General features: G+C 42.9%; 1 protein-coding gene across 3 annotated transcripts in view; it reads right to left on the bottom strand.

The window, feature by feature from the left end:
• VPS50 (VPS50 subunit of EARP/GARPII complex) overlaps positions 1–16,884 on the bottom strand; it is a 53,403-nt gene that overhangs the window by 25,500 nt on the left and 11,019 nt on the right. For 2 of the 3 annotated variants that reach the window (XM_054384747.1, XM_054384748.1), the window contains exons 7-18: positions 16,510–16,627; positions 16,391–16,426; positions 14,354–14,436; positions 13,827–13,869; positions 12,497–12,595; positions 9,882–10,022; positions 8,288–8,423; positions 5,467–5,561; positions 4,368–4,462; positions 3,577–3,675; positions 1,205–1,295; positions 28–204 (exon numbers count right to left, since the gene is read on the bottom strand). In XM_054384747.1, the coding sequence (XP_054240722.1) occupies positions 28–204; positions 1,205–1,295; positions 3,577–3,675; positions 4,368–4,462; positions 5,467–5,561; positions 8,288–8,423; positions 9,882–10,022; positions 12,497–12,595; positions 13,827–13,869; positions 14,354–14,436; positions 16,391–16,426; positions 16,510–16,627 (1,213 nt within the window). The remainder of the gene's footprint in view (positions 1–27; positions 205–1,204; positions 1,296–3,576; positions 3,676–4,367; positions 4,463–5,466; positions 5,562–8,287; positions 8,424–9,881; positions 10,023–12,496; positions 12,596–13,826; positions 13,870–14,353; positions 14,437–16,390; positions 16,427–16,509; positions 16,628–16,884) is intronic. The other variant, XM_054384750.1, reaches the window with a different exon arrangement.

The raw sequence follows: 16,884 nt of genomic DNA, 5'->3' as shown, positions 1-16,884 counted from the left end.
AGTAAGATTTCCTGAAGCACTCCATACCCCATTGGATGCCAAGACATCTTCTGTCTCATCATCTTTGCTGTCAGCCTGAATTTCAAAGGGGTTTCCTCCATTACAGTACTGCTCAAACAACGTTACTGTGGTTGAAGCTGCAGAAGCAGGCTGCTTACTAGGTGACACAGAAGGGGAACGTGACTGCTCCATGAATTTAAACTCCTATTAATATGAAGAGAGGACAATTTTAATCACCAACAAGGCAGCTTCAGTGTTATCATAACTCTAGTTACATAATTAACAGAACACAACCACAAACTTGTAGACAACTAACTCCACATGAAAACTTTAGCCAAAGCTTGCTGCTTATTTTCAAGCTTATTTAAAGGTGCTTTTCGTGGTCAGGTTACCCTTCAAATTGGCAATCTCACAGTGCTTATCTTGCTAATATTAGCACAGGCAACACATCTCCTGCATTCTAAGTATTCACTGTCTAAAAGTAGGTGAAAAACAAGTGGGGGTTTTTATTTATAAAAATTAGGAGACAAAACAAGAGCTAAATTCTATCAAAACCTGTTGCTTTGGGTTTTTTCACACAAAGTTGTGTGAAGTAATTTATAAAGCTGAATTTTTTGTCTCCATTTTATTTTTTAAAAGTTCTTTTCAAAATTTATTACTTTCCAAATCCTTTGCACAGGAAGTTTCTGATGACTGGGTGATAGCACAAATTTTTTTGCAAATACATGGTCTAAGTAGGGCACATAAGGGTATGATTTTGGACATTTTTACCTAAAAATATTGACTTATTTCATTTTTATCTATTTAACTCTTGCTATTGCTCTTCAGAAGTAGCTAAATGGCTGTTATTATTAATCTAAAGGTTCGAAGATCAAAATGTATGCAGCTTGTTAGACTTCTATTTGTTTAAACAGTGTTAGACTGCCGCTTGTTTAAATGAATTGGTTACTTTCTGCCTTTTTCTGCTGCTCCAGTTCCCTTGTGCAGTATCTTTGGATTTATAATCCCATTTCTCTACTAAGACTACGATTTCTTTAGCTATGAAATGCTACTGAGGGTTCTCCTCCCTTTTCCCTCTCTGCTATTAGTAGCCCAGTAGCCTCTTGTTAGAGCAGAAGAGTAGTTTATGGATCTTACTACTTTTTCAGAAGACCTGGGCTCCTAAAACATGAATACATCTCTGTGTGTTATTCATAGAACTTACATGAAGCTGCAGAATGCTAAAGCTTGATTTAACAGGACAAAGCTCCCAGGTCTCATTCTCCAGAAACATTCTTAATTCTTCAAGGCGGGTTCTGAAATATAAGCAACAGATCCTCTTAACTGGCAGCAAGAGTAAAGCAAACACAGCCAGTTATTTAACTTAGGCAGTGAAAAACAGCTTGAACAACTGGATCAAAAGTCAGGCTTGAAAGCAGATATTTAACTCAAAGTATCAACTGACAGACCACTTTGAAGTTACTAACAGAATATGTTAGGACACCTCTGCAGTAATTTTCAGAGAATGCCAGTCTCCAAACTTATGAAACAAAGGGTTTTGACAAAATCATTAGAAAATATAGAGGAGTATCTTATGATTCTGCAGCAATCCTGGGTTTTCTTTCCTCTATAATCTATAGAAAAGCTTCCATTCAGCCATAAGCAGAAATATCTCAAAGAAAATCTTTGGCCACTTTAGGAGGAACTCATTGGAAAAGACAGCAGTGAACATTTTTTCCTCACCAGGTTTGTTGTAACTTCCCTTCTTAATCAGACAATCAGAATGGTTTGGGTTGGAAGGGACCTTAAAGATCATCTAGTTCCAAACCCCCAACCACAGGCAGGGACACCTCCTACCAGCCCAGCTTGCTCAAGGCTCCATCCAACCTGCCTTTGAACACTGCCAGCCTTGAAGCCTCCACAATTGCTCGGGGCAACCTGTTCCAGTGCCTCACCACCCTCATGGGGAAGAATTTCCTCCTAATGTCTCATCTCATTCCAGTTTCTTCCAGTGTCAAGCCATCACCCCTCAGCCTGTCACTCCATGCCTTTGTAAAAAGCCCTTCTCCAGCTCTCCTGGAGGCCACCTTCAGATACTGGAAGGCTGCTAGAAGTTCTCCCTGGAGCCTTGTCTTCTCCAGACTCAACAAGCCCAACTCTCTCAGCCTTTCTTCATAGCACATCATCTTTGTGGCCTCCCCTGGATCCACTTTATTAGTTCCACATCCTTCTTGTGTAGGAAGCTCCAGAGGTGGACACAGTACTTCAAGTGGAGTTTCATGAGAGAAAGAATCACTTGCTTTGGCCTGTTGTCCTCAGGAACTGCCATTCATGAAGGAATGAACAGGACAGAGTCATATTACTGCTATTGTTCAATAAAAATCCATGCAGTGTTCTCTCTGGTCCTTCTTGGACAACACACAACAAAGTACAAAAGATCAAGACTGGCAAAGTAAGAACTTCTCAGAGCAAGGAATGTTGTATTTCCTCTCCTATCTTCATAGCTGTTTACACTCAGAAAGATAACTACAGTGAAAGAGTTGTCAATCACCCCAGCTCAAACAGTTAGGAAATAAGACAACTAAAACAAACAGACAAGTCTTGAAGCTGTCATAAGCATGCATCACATCGGAGCCTGCACATGACAGCACATATGATTGGCCTCAGATACAACAGCAGACTGAAATGTAATTATGAATTACCAATGAAAAACCTATGAGAACATGACTCAGAAGTATGAGTTCAGTTCTAAACATCTCATTTGGTACAAGACAAAACTGCATATGAATAAAGCTTTTCATAGCCACAGATAATCAGCTTTTTTATATAATGGCATAGAAAAAGAAGAAACAATTTTGCTACAAGTATGGACTACAAGGCATTTGTCCTCAGGATCCCAGAGGACAGCTTAAGAGGGACCCTGAAAACCCAGTCAAGTTCTATAGCTTGCCTGCTGCAGAACTCTGCACCTCTGCTATGAGAATAGACTGAGGGAGCTGGGGTTGTTCAGTGTGGAGAAAAAAGATTCTGGGGGCACCTTAGAGCTCCCTTCCGATACCTGAAGGGATCCTACAGGAAGGCTGCAGAGGGACTTTTCATAAGGGTGTTGAACAACAGGACAAGGGGGAATGGTTTGAAGCTGAGGGAGAGTACATTTAGATCGGATCTTAGGAAAAAGTTCTTCAGTATGAGGGTGAAGAGACTCTGGAATGGGTTGCCCAGAGTGCTTGTGGCTGCCTCCTCCCTGCAGGTGTTCAAGGCCAGGCTGGATGAAGCCTTGAGCAGCCAAGTCTAGCTGAGAGGTGGCCCTGCCCACAGCAGGGAGGTTGGAGTAGATGATCTCTGAGGTCCCTTCTGACTTCAGCCATTTTGTGAACTAGAGCTTTCCACAACTGCAACAGAAGGAAAAGCTTCTCCACTCCCCTTCTCCAAGGTTCAGAGCCTTGTTCTCACCGCAGAACATACTCCACCCCCTGTTAACCTGAATGCAGGAACAACCTGCAGTGGAATTCCTTTGGAAAGCATCAGAAGTTAAATGCTATTAGAGTCACCCCCTGCACACAGAGCAGTCACCCCCTGCACACAGAGCAATCTCACCTGTGGTATGTTTTGAAGTAGTTAACACTTTGTTTTCTGATGGATTCTTGCAAAACTTCAGACTTACTGCCACAAAATTCCTCTCCAACCTGCATTAGCCTGTAGGAATGAAACATGTATAAATATTGCTTGCTTTATTAACACTGCTGTTCCAACCTGAATGACAAATTCTTTATCATTACCATGAGCATCCATTGTCTCCATAAAAGCAGAGCACCAAAGTTAAGGTGCAAAACTTCACTCACTCCACAATTTCCTTGTCTCAGTTCCCTCCAAATCCTACCATAATGTCCCATACACATAGAGACAACAAGTCATAAGCAAAATAAATGTCTTTTTGAGATCCCTTTGCACAGGGCAAGCTGTATCACAATCAGAATCTGACATTTTATTCCCCAGACAGAAAGACATCATATTGAACAGGTTAGCAGCACTGCAAGGTTTTACTGCTCTGGACTGAGAGTTCCTTTAAAAACTTTTAGAAATATCAAAATTGTGAAATCTGCAGATTTCAAATCTTAATATACACTTAAGTACTACTTATATTACACTTAAGTACTACTTAAGTAGCAAAGCCTCTTATTCCACCTCTCCCACTTGGAGAAGGTAACAAGAAAGAGAGATTGGCACTCACTCAGACTCCCACATAAAGAAGTGCTCTTCAAAGTATAAGTAGATAGGAACAAAGTTGGCATCAGAATGTAAATATGAGCCTTAAATAACTTTGCTGTCTTATCTGAATCCAGGTTTGTGAATATGTATCAAGTGGTCTTATGACCACATCAGCATACCTGCTGGTAACATCAAGTACAAATATGAAGTCATCATATTTGAAGCTAGACAGATCTGTTCCCAGAAGATAGGTTTTCACTTTCAGTTGAACATCCTACAAAACACAAAGAGGTTTTGGGTACTTAACAGACCAAAGACAAAAAGCTTCATTTGTACTTCAGGTTTGTGCCTCTAACTTCATAGAATCACGGACTGATTTGGAGTCCTGGTGGACAACACAATGACCACAAGCCAGCAATGTGCCCTCGTTGCCAAGAAGGCCAGTAGCATCCTGGAGTGCACCAAGAAGAGTGTGGCCAGCAGGTCAAGGGAGGTTCTCCTCCCCCTCTATTCTGCCCTGGTGAGGCCACACCTGGAGTATTGTTTCCAGTTCTGGGCTGCCCAGTTCCAGAATGGCAGGGAACGGCTGGAGAGGGTACAGCAAAGGGTTACAAAGATGCTGAGGGGAGCGAAACATCTCTCTTAGGAGGAAAGACTGAGACAATTGGGGCTTTTTAGCTTGGAGAAGAGAAGACTGAGGGGAGATTTCATCGATGTTGATCAAAACTTAAAGGGTGGGTGTCAGGAGGATGGGACCAGGCTCTTTTCAGTGGTGCTGAGTGACAGGACAAGGGATAATGGGCACAAACTTGAACATAAGAAGTTCCATCTAAAGATGAGGAGGAACTTCTTTAATTTAAGGGTGCTGGAGCACTGGAACACGTTGCCCAGAGAGGTGGTGGAGTCTCCATCTCTGGAGACATTCAAAACCTGCCTGGATATGTTCCTGTGTGATCTCCTCTAGGTGACCCCGCCTTGTCAAGGGGCTTGAACTCTATGATCTCCAGAGGTCCCTTCCAACCCCTACCATTCTGTGATTCTGTGGTAAGCATAGTGACCAAGGAGTAACTGAGGAAGTGAGTAGCAGCTGATGTCTTGATATATTTAGCTTCAAACAAATCACTTCAATTAAAAAAAAGTCTCCAGAGAGACTGTAATGGTTTGACTCAATGATCTTCAAGTTCTTTTCCAACCAAGATGAAACAACTACCAGTAAAACTGTAATTAAAACTGGGCAAAGGGAGAGAAATATTTGGCAAAACCGTTAAAAAACCCTACCTGCCATATCCTTGAAAGCCCATGCTCCAGTTTCTTTTTTACATAGCTGAGGTCAAAACTGTTCTCTTCAGTTCCAATCACATTGCCATCTGAAGCTGAAGGTGAAAAGTATCACAGATTATCTCCAAATGCATCCAAGTTTTCTACCCATAATAATCTCACATTATCCATTCTACAAACTGCAGAAGAGCTCAATAGCTCACAACTTTTGAAAGGAGATAAATAAAACACACATAAACATTAGATGCTAACACAGACCAGGAAGGCTTCTGATTGCCACGATGTAATCAAGGTACCACATTCAATAAAAACTAAAAGATAAAAGTAACAGAGGCAGATATTTCAAATAGAAAAGAAATAAAGAGCACTTCAATGCACAGCAAAGTGCTCTTCTGTGTGGTCTGCTCTTGTCCCTCACTCCAAGGACAGTGAGGTGCTGGAGCATGTCCAGAGAAAGGCAATGAAGATGGTGAAGGGTCTGGAGAACAGGACTGGTGAGGAGCAGCTGAGGGAACTGGGGCTGTTTAGCCTGGAGAAAAGGAGGCTGGGGGAGACCTTGGTGCTCTCTGCAACTCTGTGAAAGGAGGCTGGAGCCAGGTGAGGGTTGGTCTCTTCTCCTTTGGAACAACTGATAGGATGAGAGCCCTGCTCTAACAATTCCATGTCCTTCTTGTGCTGGGGGCTCCAGAGCTGGACATAAGACTCCAGGTGGAGTCTCAGCAGATCAGAGTAGAGGGGGAGAACACCTCTCTCAACCTGCTGCCCTCAGGAGCTGCCACTTATGAAGGAATGGTTGGACAAAGTCATATGGATGCTGTTGTTCAATAGAAATCCATGAAATATTTTCTCTGGCAATCTCCTAGTCCTCCTGGGCTATGGCCAGTCATGCTTAGAGGCCTTGTTTCCAATCTTCTCATGAAGTGTACTGCAGATACTTCCACACATGCAAACAGGATAATTTCCTGGAAAACCAAGGACTGGACAAAGGTCCACAGGAATTTACACTCTTTGCTTTGAAAAATTTGGAACAGGTAGCAGAATACCTAAACATTCAGAATTTCACATAAAAATAGGCATCAGAAGCAGCCAGGAGTTATTCTTCGAGATACCTGATTCAAAGACAATAATTTTCTGGTTTCTCAGTATTTCTCTGAAATTTATAAAGGCAGCTTCTAGGATTGAAAAAAAAGGCTTTTGTTTAATCCTCACTAGGTAGATGAAACAACAACAAAACCTATTAAATCACTGTCCTCTAGCTTCAGTCTTTGAATACCAGGCAGGGCTTGCACCGAATTTGAGCAGAAATAAGAACTGGGGTATTTTGAAAATTCAAATGGTGGAAATCAAATTGACATCTTACAGAGTTTTCTTCTTGCTTTTCATTGAATCTCTTACAGTAGTTACCAGATTTTTGCTACCAGTATTACTGTAGTGAAATCAAGAGTTTAAATGCTGGAGTGATTGTTTTAGTGCCCAGTTTCCTTTGTTCCTCGATTAAATTAGTGCCTCAGGAATACATCCGAATTACAGCAACATCACAGGGGATTTTATGGGATGTGAAAATCCAGCTGAACCAGACAGGGCCTCGCACAAGCCAATGTGACTTTGAAGTTCACTTTGCTTTGAGCAGGGAAGACAAAATGTCCTGCACAAGTCTCTTGAAAACTCATCTCATCTTTGATTCTATGCTACGAACACAAACAATGCTTTGATCATGACCAGCAGTGCATTGGACAATTTTCCAGTAAACAGTTTATTTTCAGGGATGAAAACCTGCATCTCAGCAATTTGCTGTTGCCTACATGAAAAACAAAACCACAGAGTAAGAAGTTCATTAAATGTGACACAGATAGCTTTAGTTCACTCATTTTATCCTCATTATGATTAATCAAGTTCTACATACGAACATTTTATTCTGGCTGCCCAACAGTTCTCTCTAACATCTTTATCAATGATCTGGACGAGGGGATGGAGTGCAACCTCAGTAAGTCTGCAGATGACACTAAGCTGGGAGACTGTTGATCTGCTGGAAGGCTCTAAAGAGGGATTTGGACAGGCTGGACTGATGGGCTGATGCTAACTGTATGAGGTTCAACGAGGCCAAATGTGGGTCCTGCACCTGGGTCACAACAACCCCATGAACAATCTAGGCTTGGGGCAGAGTGGATGGAAGGTGCTCAGCAGAGAAAGACCTGGGGAAGTTGGTCAACAGCCAGCTGATGATGAGCCAGCGTGTGCCCATGTGGCCAAGAAGCCCACCAGCATCCTGGCATGGATCAGCAATGGTGTGACCAGCACAAGTAGGGAACTGATTGTCACCCTGGATTCTGCAATGGTGAGGCCACACCCTGAGTCCTGGGTTTGGGTCCCTCAATCAAGAAAGACATTGAGGGGCTGGAGCAGGTCCAGAGAAGGGCAAGGAAGCTGGGGAAGGGTCTGGAGAATAGGTCTGGTGAGGAGCAGTTGAGGGACCTGGGGTTGTTTAGTCTGGAGAAAAGAAGGAGGAGGGGAGGCCTGGCTCTCTAGAACTCCCTGTCTGCAACCTACCCCAGCCCACTTCCAACACAGCAGTAAGCTCTGTTTAAAATCACACTGCTTCTGTCTAAACTAACAGCACATTCAGATATTCATTACAAAGTGAACTTTATTCTGAAGACTCCAAAAATTCAGTGAGTACTTAAGACCTTACTGCACACTGGCAGCAAATTGCTGAAGGCACTGATCCAGGAGCACAGAGATTCAAAGACACAAATTAACAATTTGAATAGAAGAAAAGGTATTTCCAAATATCAGGAGCTTTGTTCCCAGAATGGTTTCTTACCAGAAGAAACAGCTGCCTTCTCATCTTGGTCGTGATTCTCATGCCACTGCATGGTTCTGTAGTAACTGAGCATGACTTCCCAGAGGGCTTTGCAGAGATCAGCAAGGCATGGAATGTAGCTGTCTGATGTAATATGCTGCAGAAAAAAAAAAAACAACACATTGTGAGACTCAACAGTTGTGTTCATTTTTGGCAGAGGCAAAACAAACCATCCAAACCCCTCCATATTCATGCAGCTCATGGACTTGACATTTATTCCAAGAGGTGACAAATGCCTGATTTTAGTCACCTAAGTATTGCTGTCTTGAAGTGCCAAGTGAGAAATAAACTGAGGGATGTGCTGCAGTATAAAGGAAAAAAAACCCCAACAACCTCAGAAGTAAAAACAACTTCAGAAGTCAATTAGGAACTAAGAAATTAATACAGACCCACTCCTTGAAGACTTAAAGCAGAAAGATGACAAGGGCTGCTGTCTAGAGAACAGAGATCAGGCTTTGCTGGCTTTCTTCAACTCAAATTTGTCTCATTGCAGTGCAAATAGATGGTATTTCATTCTCTTCATTAATCCTTATGTCAATTACTCCCAACAAATTAGTTTCTCACACTCCACTTTCACTCATATAAAGGCTGTTGGGTTATGTCAGCCCTTTAAATCAAAGGGGCCCCTCTTTAAAATGAAGCTGTTTTCAATGCAGATGCTGTTTCCTAGTTGATGCTACATGAGCCCAGGAGATATGAGAAGTGGAAGAGCACAAATGGGTCAGACCACAAACTAGAATCATAGAATTGTTGAGAGTGGAAGAGACCTTTGAGATCATCAAGTCAAACTGCTGGCAGTGAAACTGGTGAAGGGTCTGGAGAGGAGCAGCTGAGGGACCTGGGGTTGTTCAGTCTAAAGAAAAGGAGACAGAGGGGAGACCTCCTGGCTCTCTACAAGTCCCTGAAAAGAGATTGGAGCCAGGTGAGGGTTGGTCTCTTCTCCCTTGGAACAAGTGATAGGATGAGAGGAAATGACCTCAAGTTGCACCAGGGGAGGCTTAAGTTGGACATTAGAAAAAACATCTTGACTGAAAGGGTTCTCAATGCCTGGCACAGGCTGCCCAGGAAGGTGGCTGAATCCCCATCCCTGGAGCCATTTCAAAGAGGCAGAGATGTGGTGCTGAAGAACATTGTTTAGCCCCAGCCTTGGTAGAGTTAGAGAATGCTTGAGCTCGATGATTTTACAAGTTTTTTCCAACCCTAACCATTCAGACTCTATGAAATGTTTGTCTCCTGCTTATATCCTACAAATTCCTTCTTTATGCTTATTTAGATGGTGTATACACTAACCCCACAGTGCTAAAGTTCAGTGCAGTCAGAACCCACATTAAGTTGTGAATAAAACCCAGCGTTAAGTTGTGAATGAATAAACAGCATTAAGTTGTGAATAAAAAGCCAGCATTAAGTTGTAGCTAACCAATCTCTCCATCAGCCTATAAATTAAGAAACCACAGTAGCTGCAGAGTTACTTTGATTATCTTATTTAGATAAGGTACACTTAAAAGAGTGGGAAAGTTCAGTTTCAAATGTAGAGATATAAGCAAGAATTCCATACTGTGCAGAGGTCTTTGTACTGTAACTTCTGAAACTTGGTGTCTGTGTTCCCTGCACACAGCTCCACATATCCCAGCACGACTTGAAACACAGTGTTGTGGATGGCTTGAGTGAAGTGCATATGTAACTGGTCCATTGCTGTCTGAAATAAAAGGAGTAACATAAAATCAAACACTAAATCCAATTTGTCCTATGTCACCTTTTAATCTTAGTTTTATTCAGTACCAGGCACAGGAGACTGTGAGCAAGGCCTCCAATCTTTGACACAAGAATCTCCAGCACAGGAGTTGTCAGTATTACAATATGGTAATGTTAAAGGGTTCAGGTATTACCAGTAAAATCAGCTTCTCTACCATCTTCCTTCTATAACTCACCAGTTTTTTTACATTATCAGAAATAAATATTCATTGCAAATGTTATCATAAAATTACAGGATTTACATTCATTCATTCACCCTCCCAATCATTGATCAAAGTGTCAAAAAGAAATTAGTTGAGGCCAGTGTTGCTCTAAATGGAAACACTTCCATCTAATTTAAAAATAGCTCTTCTGCAATTCATAGAGTCATAGAATGGTTTGGGTTGGAAGGGACCTCCACAGGTCATCCAGTCCAACCCCTCTGTAGTCAGCAGGGACATCCTCCACTACAGCAGCTTGCTCAGAGCCTTAGCCAGCCACACCTTGAATATCTCCAGGCATGGGGCCTCAACCACCTCCCTGGGCAACCTGTTGCAGTGTTGCAGCACCCTCATGGTGCAGAACTTGTTCCTCACATCCAATCTAAATCTGCTCTGCTCTCATTTCAAACCATTGCCCCTTGTCCTGTCCCTGCAGACCTTTGCAAACAGTCCCTCTGCAGCCTTCTTGTAGCTGGCATCAGACACTGGCAGGCTGCTGTTAGGTCTCCCTGGAGCCTTCTCTTCTCCAGGCTGAACACCCCCAGCTCCCTCACCCTGTCTTCCTAGCAGAGCTGCTCCAGCCCCTTGATCATTTTCATAGCCCTCCTCTGGACCTGATCCATCAGGTCCATGTCCTTCCTGTGTTGAGGGCTCCAGATGCAGTAAATTAATAGACTTTAACAGCATTTAATTAATAGAATTCAGTACAATTTAATTAATAGAACTAGACCCACAATTCCAAAGCCTTCATCCACTTTGACACTCTGAGCTCTTCCTTGGAGAATATCAAGTAGGATTCAGTGTCATAGAAAGGCACACACATCACATCAATAAATCTCTTACAAAACCCCTCTGTACAATAAAAACAAAATAGATATTTCTTTAACAAAACTCCCTTTTTCCAGAAAAAAACAAGTATAAGTATGGGTACTAAATGCTAGTGACTATAGAATTTTTTGCCAGAACCATGCCTGAGTTTCAGGCCAGGCTGATTATCCTATTGATCCTTTGTCATTAAACTGTAGATAAGTTCAGTTCATTTCAGAAATTGGATTTTCTCACTGTTTCAAGATATGCTAATGATTGGATTATGTGGTACACAAGAGCTGATAAAAAATTATTTGTTATGCCACAATGAAGTCATCAGATCCTGAGGTGTGATAATGCTCAGTTTCACTGCTTGCTCTTTGACATGCTTAAAGCCTGAGAGCTGAGGACTCTATCAACCCCGTAAGAAATGAACAAAAAATCCTGCTTGAATCCTATCACCCAGAAGCCATCTTCTGCAGCTAACCCTAACTTGGATTAGTCAAAGAAAAGAGAATGACAAGTGGAAATGTGAAAAGTACTGAAGATACTGAAGGATCTTCATATTTTCTTTAATGCAGCCCAGAAGCAAACCATATCCTAGGCTGCATCTAGAGGAGTGTGGCCAGCAGGGCAAGAGAGGGGATTCTGCCCCTTGACTCTGCTCTGCTGAGACCCCACCTCCAACACTGTGGCCAGCTCTGGTGTCCCCAGCATAAGAAGGACACAGAGCTGTTGGAGTGAGTCCAGATGAGGGCCACAAAAATGATCCAAGGGCTGGAGCACCTCTGTTATGAGGATAGGCTGAGGGAGCTGGGGTTGTTCAGCCTGGAAAGGAGAAGACTCTGGGGGGACCTTAGAGTTCAATACCCGAAGGTAACCTGCAGGAAGGCTGCAGAGGGACTTTTCGTAAGGGTGCCTAGCAATAAGACTAGGGAGAATGGTTAAAAGTTGAGGAAGAGTAGAGTTAGACTGGAGCTTAGGAAGAAGTTCTTCAGTACAAAGGTGGTGAAACTCTGGAATAGGCTGCCCAGGGAGACTGTGGACGCCTTCTCCGTGGGGGTCTTCAGGGCCAGGTTGGATGAGGTTTTGGGGAACCAAGTCTAGTTGAGAGGCATTCCTGCCCACAGCAGGGAGGTTAGAGTAGATGATCTCTGAGGTCCTTTCTAACATGAGCCATTCTATGATTCTGCAAAGAAAATGGAAGACATCTCAACAATCACACAGAACCACAGAATGGTTTGGCTTGGAAGGGACATTAAAGATCATCTGGTTCCAAATTCTTGCCTTGGGCAGGGGCACCTGGGGTAAACCACAACAATAAGGAAAAGACATTTCCTTCAGAGCACTCAAAGCTTTTAATCCGTTACCCCACTGTTTGTTGGGACTTCCTCAGAAGATGAGCACCAACCTGTGTTTTCCCAAGCAGCCTGTAAGCCTGCTGAACCTTTGTGTAATGGCTAATATCAAAGTTCTTGCATATTTTGGAGAGCGCCACGTCCAACTGCTCCTAAATAAATGAAGAAAAAAAACATCTTCAACACTAAATAAAAACAGGCTAAGGAACACATTAAACAACAGCAAGTGAGGAGAAGATGTTTATTTAAACAATCTGATAACTATGCTTGTAAAATAGCCAAGAGTGGAAATTACCCAGCTACTCTGAGGTGCTCAAAGCTTACTTCTTGCTGCCTAAAGTACTTGAGCCTAAACTTTTTGTCAGCCAAAGAGTGCCACCATTTCTAAGAACAAGCCCAGTACTTCACTGAGGTTGAATCCAAAGTGATGTTTACTTTGAGAAGCAGCCCAATATTCCCATTCCTAAGAGAAACACAGATCTGGGGGAAGATAAAGATGCTCCACAGCTGTTTCAGCTCAAACAACTCAATTCTAGACTTCTTCATGCTCTGATTGCCATCTATTAACTGGAACTAACATTACCTGACTTAAAGTTCATGCTGAAATAAATCAATAGATAGTAGGAACAATTTCTTCCCTGCAAGAGTGGCCAGGGGTTGGAAGAGGCTCACCAAGGAGGTGATGAAGTCACCATCTCTGGAGGAGTTCAAAAAACAAGTAGATGTGGCACTTCAGGTCATGGAGATGTTTGGTAGAAGGTTGGACTTGATCTTAAAGGGCTTTTCCAACCTTAATGATTCTACAATTCATGAATACTGTACCAGCACAATGATCAGTAATGTAGGAGAAAAAAGAAGAAAGTCTACCTACATCCACAGAATCATTGAATCATTTTGGTTGGAAAAGACCATCAAGTCCAACCATTCTCTAACTCCACCAAGGCTGAGGCTAAACCATGTCCATCAGCACCATATCTCTGCCTCTTGGAAACACCTCCACTTCCCTGGGGAGCCTGCTCCAGGCTCTGAGAGCCCTTTCACTCAAGAAGTTTCTTCTAATATTCAACCTAAAACTCTCCTGGTGCAGGTTGAGGGTATTTCCCTTCTCCTATCACTTGTTCCAAAGTTGAAGAGACCAACCCCCACCTGGCTCCAGCCTCCTTTCAGAAGGTTTTAGAGATCCAGGAGGTTCCCCCTCAGCCTCCTTTCCTCCAGGCTACACAACCCCAGTTCTCTCAGCCTCTCAGTGACTGGAGCGTTGCATAGACAGCATGTGACAGAAATGTGCAGGTTCTGTGATTGCTAATAACACTGTTTTAGAAAGCTCCTGCACCTTGAGGTTAAATACCAACATCTACTAAACATCAACACATTCATTTTTACCTCTATTTGTTCCAAGGTGTCTTGCAGTTTTGAATTCAATTCACTATTAATGAAAGAAAGGAAAAGATTAAAACTAGAGATTGTATTAACATCCCATACCAAGGTGGTTCTTTGCAAAAAAACACATTTTCCTGCTGCAGAAGTACAAACAGGAGAGGTGGGCCCAGGTGAACCTCATGAGCTTCAACACCACCAAGTGCAAGGCCCTGCACCTGGGTTGGAACAATCCTCATTATCAATACAGCCTGGGGGATGAAGGTGATAGAAAGAAGCCCTGAAGAAAAGGACTTGGGAATTCTAGTGGATGAGAAGCTGGACATGAGGCAGTAGCAGGCACTTGCAGCCCAGAAGGCCAATGGCAGCCTGGGCTGCATCAAAAGCAGCATGGCCAGAGATGGAGAAAGGGGATTCTTCTCTTATAAATGCCTCAATTTTACTTTTCTAAGCAGGTAACTAATGTTCTAGTCAAAGCTGCTTTGCGTAAATCGAGACATAGAGAAGCTGAAGTCCCCACAGTGTCACCTTACCTTATACAGCTGTAGTGTTTGAAAGTGCTGGCAGCTTTCTGGCATTCCAAGCACAGCTGAATAGCTCCTGGATAGTCCTCTTCCTTAGGATAAAATACAATGGAAAGCTAGTTTGGCTTTTTTTGAAGCAAACACTGCAACACCCATTTTTGCTTGCACATTCATGGATAAACATTAAGAACCAAAACATTTTGCCTCTTACAGCTATAAAGTTAAAGGAAGTGAGTGAGGGTCTGCTGCAGAATTTAATGTACAAATAGTTTAGAATTAGGAAAGGACACATTAGCAACATCTGAAAACAACAAAGGACTTGCTGGTTTGCATTCTTATGCACTCATACAAAACACACCAGAAAGTTATTACTACAAAACTCACAACTTCCCAATCATCTTTCAAATCTTGGTTAATAACTGCCCTGGTCTGCGTTAGAACAGATCTAATTCTGGTCAATTATTTGATTTTTCAGCTCAGTACAACATGACCTGCTCATGAGCTGGCAATGTGTATTTGGAGCCCACAAAGCCAACCAAATCCTGGGCTGCATCCAAAGCAGTGTGGCCAGCAGGTCAAGGGAAGTGGTTCTGCCCCTCCACACTGCTCTGGTGAGACCCCACCTGGAGTACTGCATCCAGCTCTGGAGCCTCCAACACAAGAAGGGCATGGACCTGATGGAGAGAGTTCAGAGGAGGCCACAAAGATGATCAGAGGGCTGGAGCACCTCTGCTATGGAAACAAGGTGACAGAAGTACATGAGAATGCCAGGACAAAATCAAAACAAAGCATACATACAAAAATGTAAAACCTCAGGACCTTGCCAACAGAAGATGGGCAGTGCCTTTGGTATAATTACTCCTTTTGCATTCTATTAGTTATGAGGTCAGAAATGCTCTTGGAGGAAGGAAAACCCACTCTGAAGCTAAGAGCTTCCCTGTTTTGTCCTAATTACCCCTGCTACATTACATGCTCCAGAGAGCTCAAACACAAAGTTGTTACTGGAATTTCAAAGTCATGGATTGAAGCAAAAATGCCAAGAGCAATTTGTATGCAGCTATTACCACAAAATAGTTTCTGAAATGAAATTGGATTGAAGAGCAGCATTCTAATGCAGATCAAGTTCAGCTAAGAACACAAAAAGCCCCCACATCCATTATCCATTGGATGAAAACAGGACAGTCCATTGCTCTCAAATGATTGCTGCATTTACAGCTCTCTGCATCTTTCATAGACTCATAGATTCATAGAATGGTTTGGGTTGAAAGGGAACTTGAAGATCATCTAGTTCCAACCCCTCTGGCATGGGCAGGGACACCTCCTACTAGACCAGTTTGCTCAAAGCGCCATCCAGGGTTGGAGCCTGGCTTGGAGCTTCCACAACTCTGGGCATCATGTTCCAGTGCCTCACCAGCCTCATGAGGAAGAATTGCTTCTAGTGCCTCATCTTAATTCAGTTTCTTCCATTTTGAAACCACTACCCCACATCCTGTCACTCCATGCCTTTGTCAAAAGTGCTTACCCAGCCTTCCTGGAGGCCCCCTTCAAAACATGGAGACTCCAACCAAGATGGCTTTCAACACTTCCAGACTTGGGGCCTCCACAACTTCTCTGTTGTGGAGGCACTGTTCCAGTGTCTCACCATCCCTGTGGGTAAGAATTGCTTCCTAATGTTTTCCTAATGTCTCATCTCAATTGAGCTTCTTCCAGTTTGAAGCCATCACCCCTCCTCCAATCACTGGAGAGTAGGGAAGGGAGTGAACACCCCATTGCACTCTTACTGAACTAACTCAAGGCTCAGTCCCCAGATCCATGGCAGGACTGAGGTTTTGACAGAAAATACTCCACCCTCCCCCAGCACAGGGACTACTGAATTTGATGTGAATTATTTTTCACAACATTAAAAAAACTAATAAAGATAGCATTTCACCACATGCACACACCCATCGTGTTTGCAAGAGAAAGGAAAGAAGGAACACAATTAAGATGAGCGACAGCAGCTGACATAGAAAAGCTTCAGGTTATAATAGTCTGGTAGGGCCTTACCTCCAACATCTCACTCAAACGCACATCAGTTCTTTGCTAAAAAGGAAAGAAAAACAGTGATAAACTACACAGAAATGAAGAAAAATCTCTTGGCACTGAACAAAGCCAACTGGACATACCAGTGTCTTTATTGTTCTCAGAGACTTCAGCAGCCCAATAAGCAGCTGTCGCTTCCTTTGATTGGCAAGAAGCCCCAAACTCATCTGGGTGAAGCCTTCCTTTGCTATGTTCAGGTGTCTGCAAAAGAGAAAAATGACCACAATCTTCAGTGCTATGAACAATAAAACCTCCTGCTACAACATTCTAACTTGTCCATCAAAACAGAATCACAGAATGTGTTAGCTTGGAAAGGATCTTGAAGATCATCTAGTTCTAAACCCCTGCCATGGGCAGGGACACTTCCCACCAGACCAACTTGCTCAAGGCCCCAGCCAGCCTGCCTTTGACCATGGCCTGGCTTGGAGCCTCCACAACTTCTCTAGGCAACCTGTTCC

This window comes from Indicator indicator, chromosome 11 (genome assembly GCF_027791375.1).
Source record: "Indicator indicator isolate 239-I01 chromosome 11, UM_Iind_1.1, whole genome shotgun sequence".
Classification (NCBI taxonomy): Eukaryota; Metazoa; Chordata; class Aves; order Piciformes; family Indicatoridae; genus Indicator; species Indicator indicator.
Note: the sequence above shows the minus strand (reverse complement) of the source record. Positions and strands in the feature narration are given on the sequence as shown.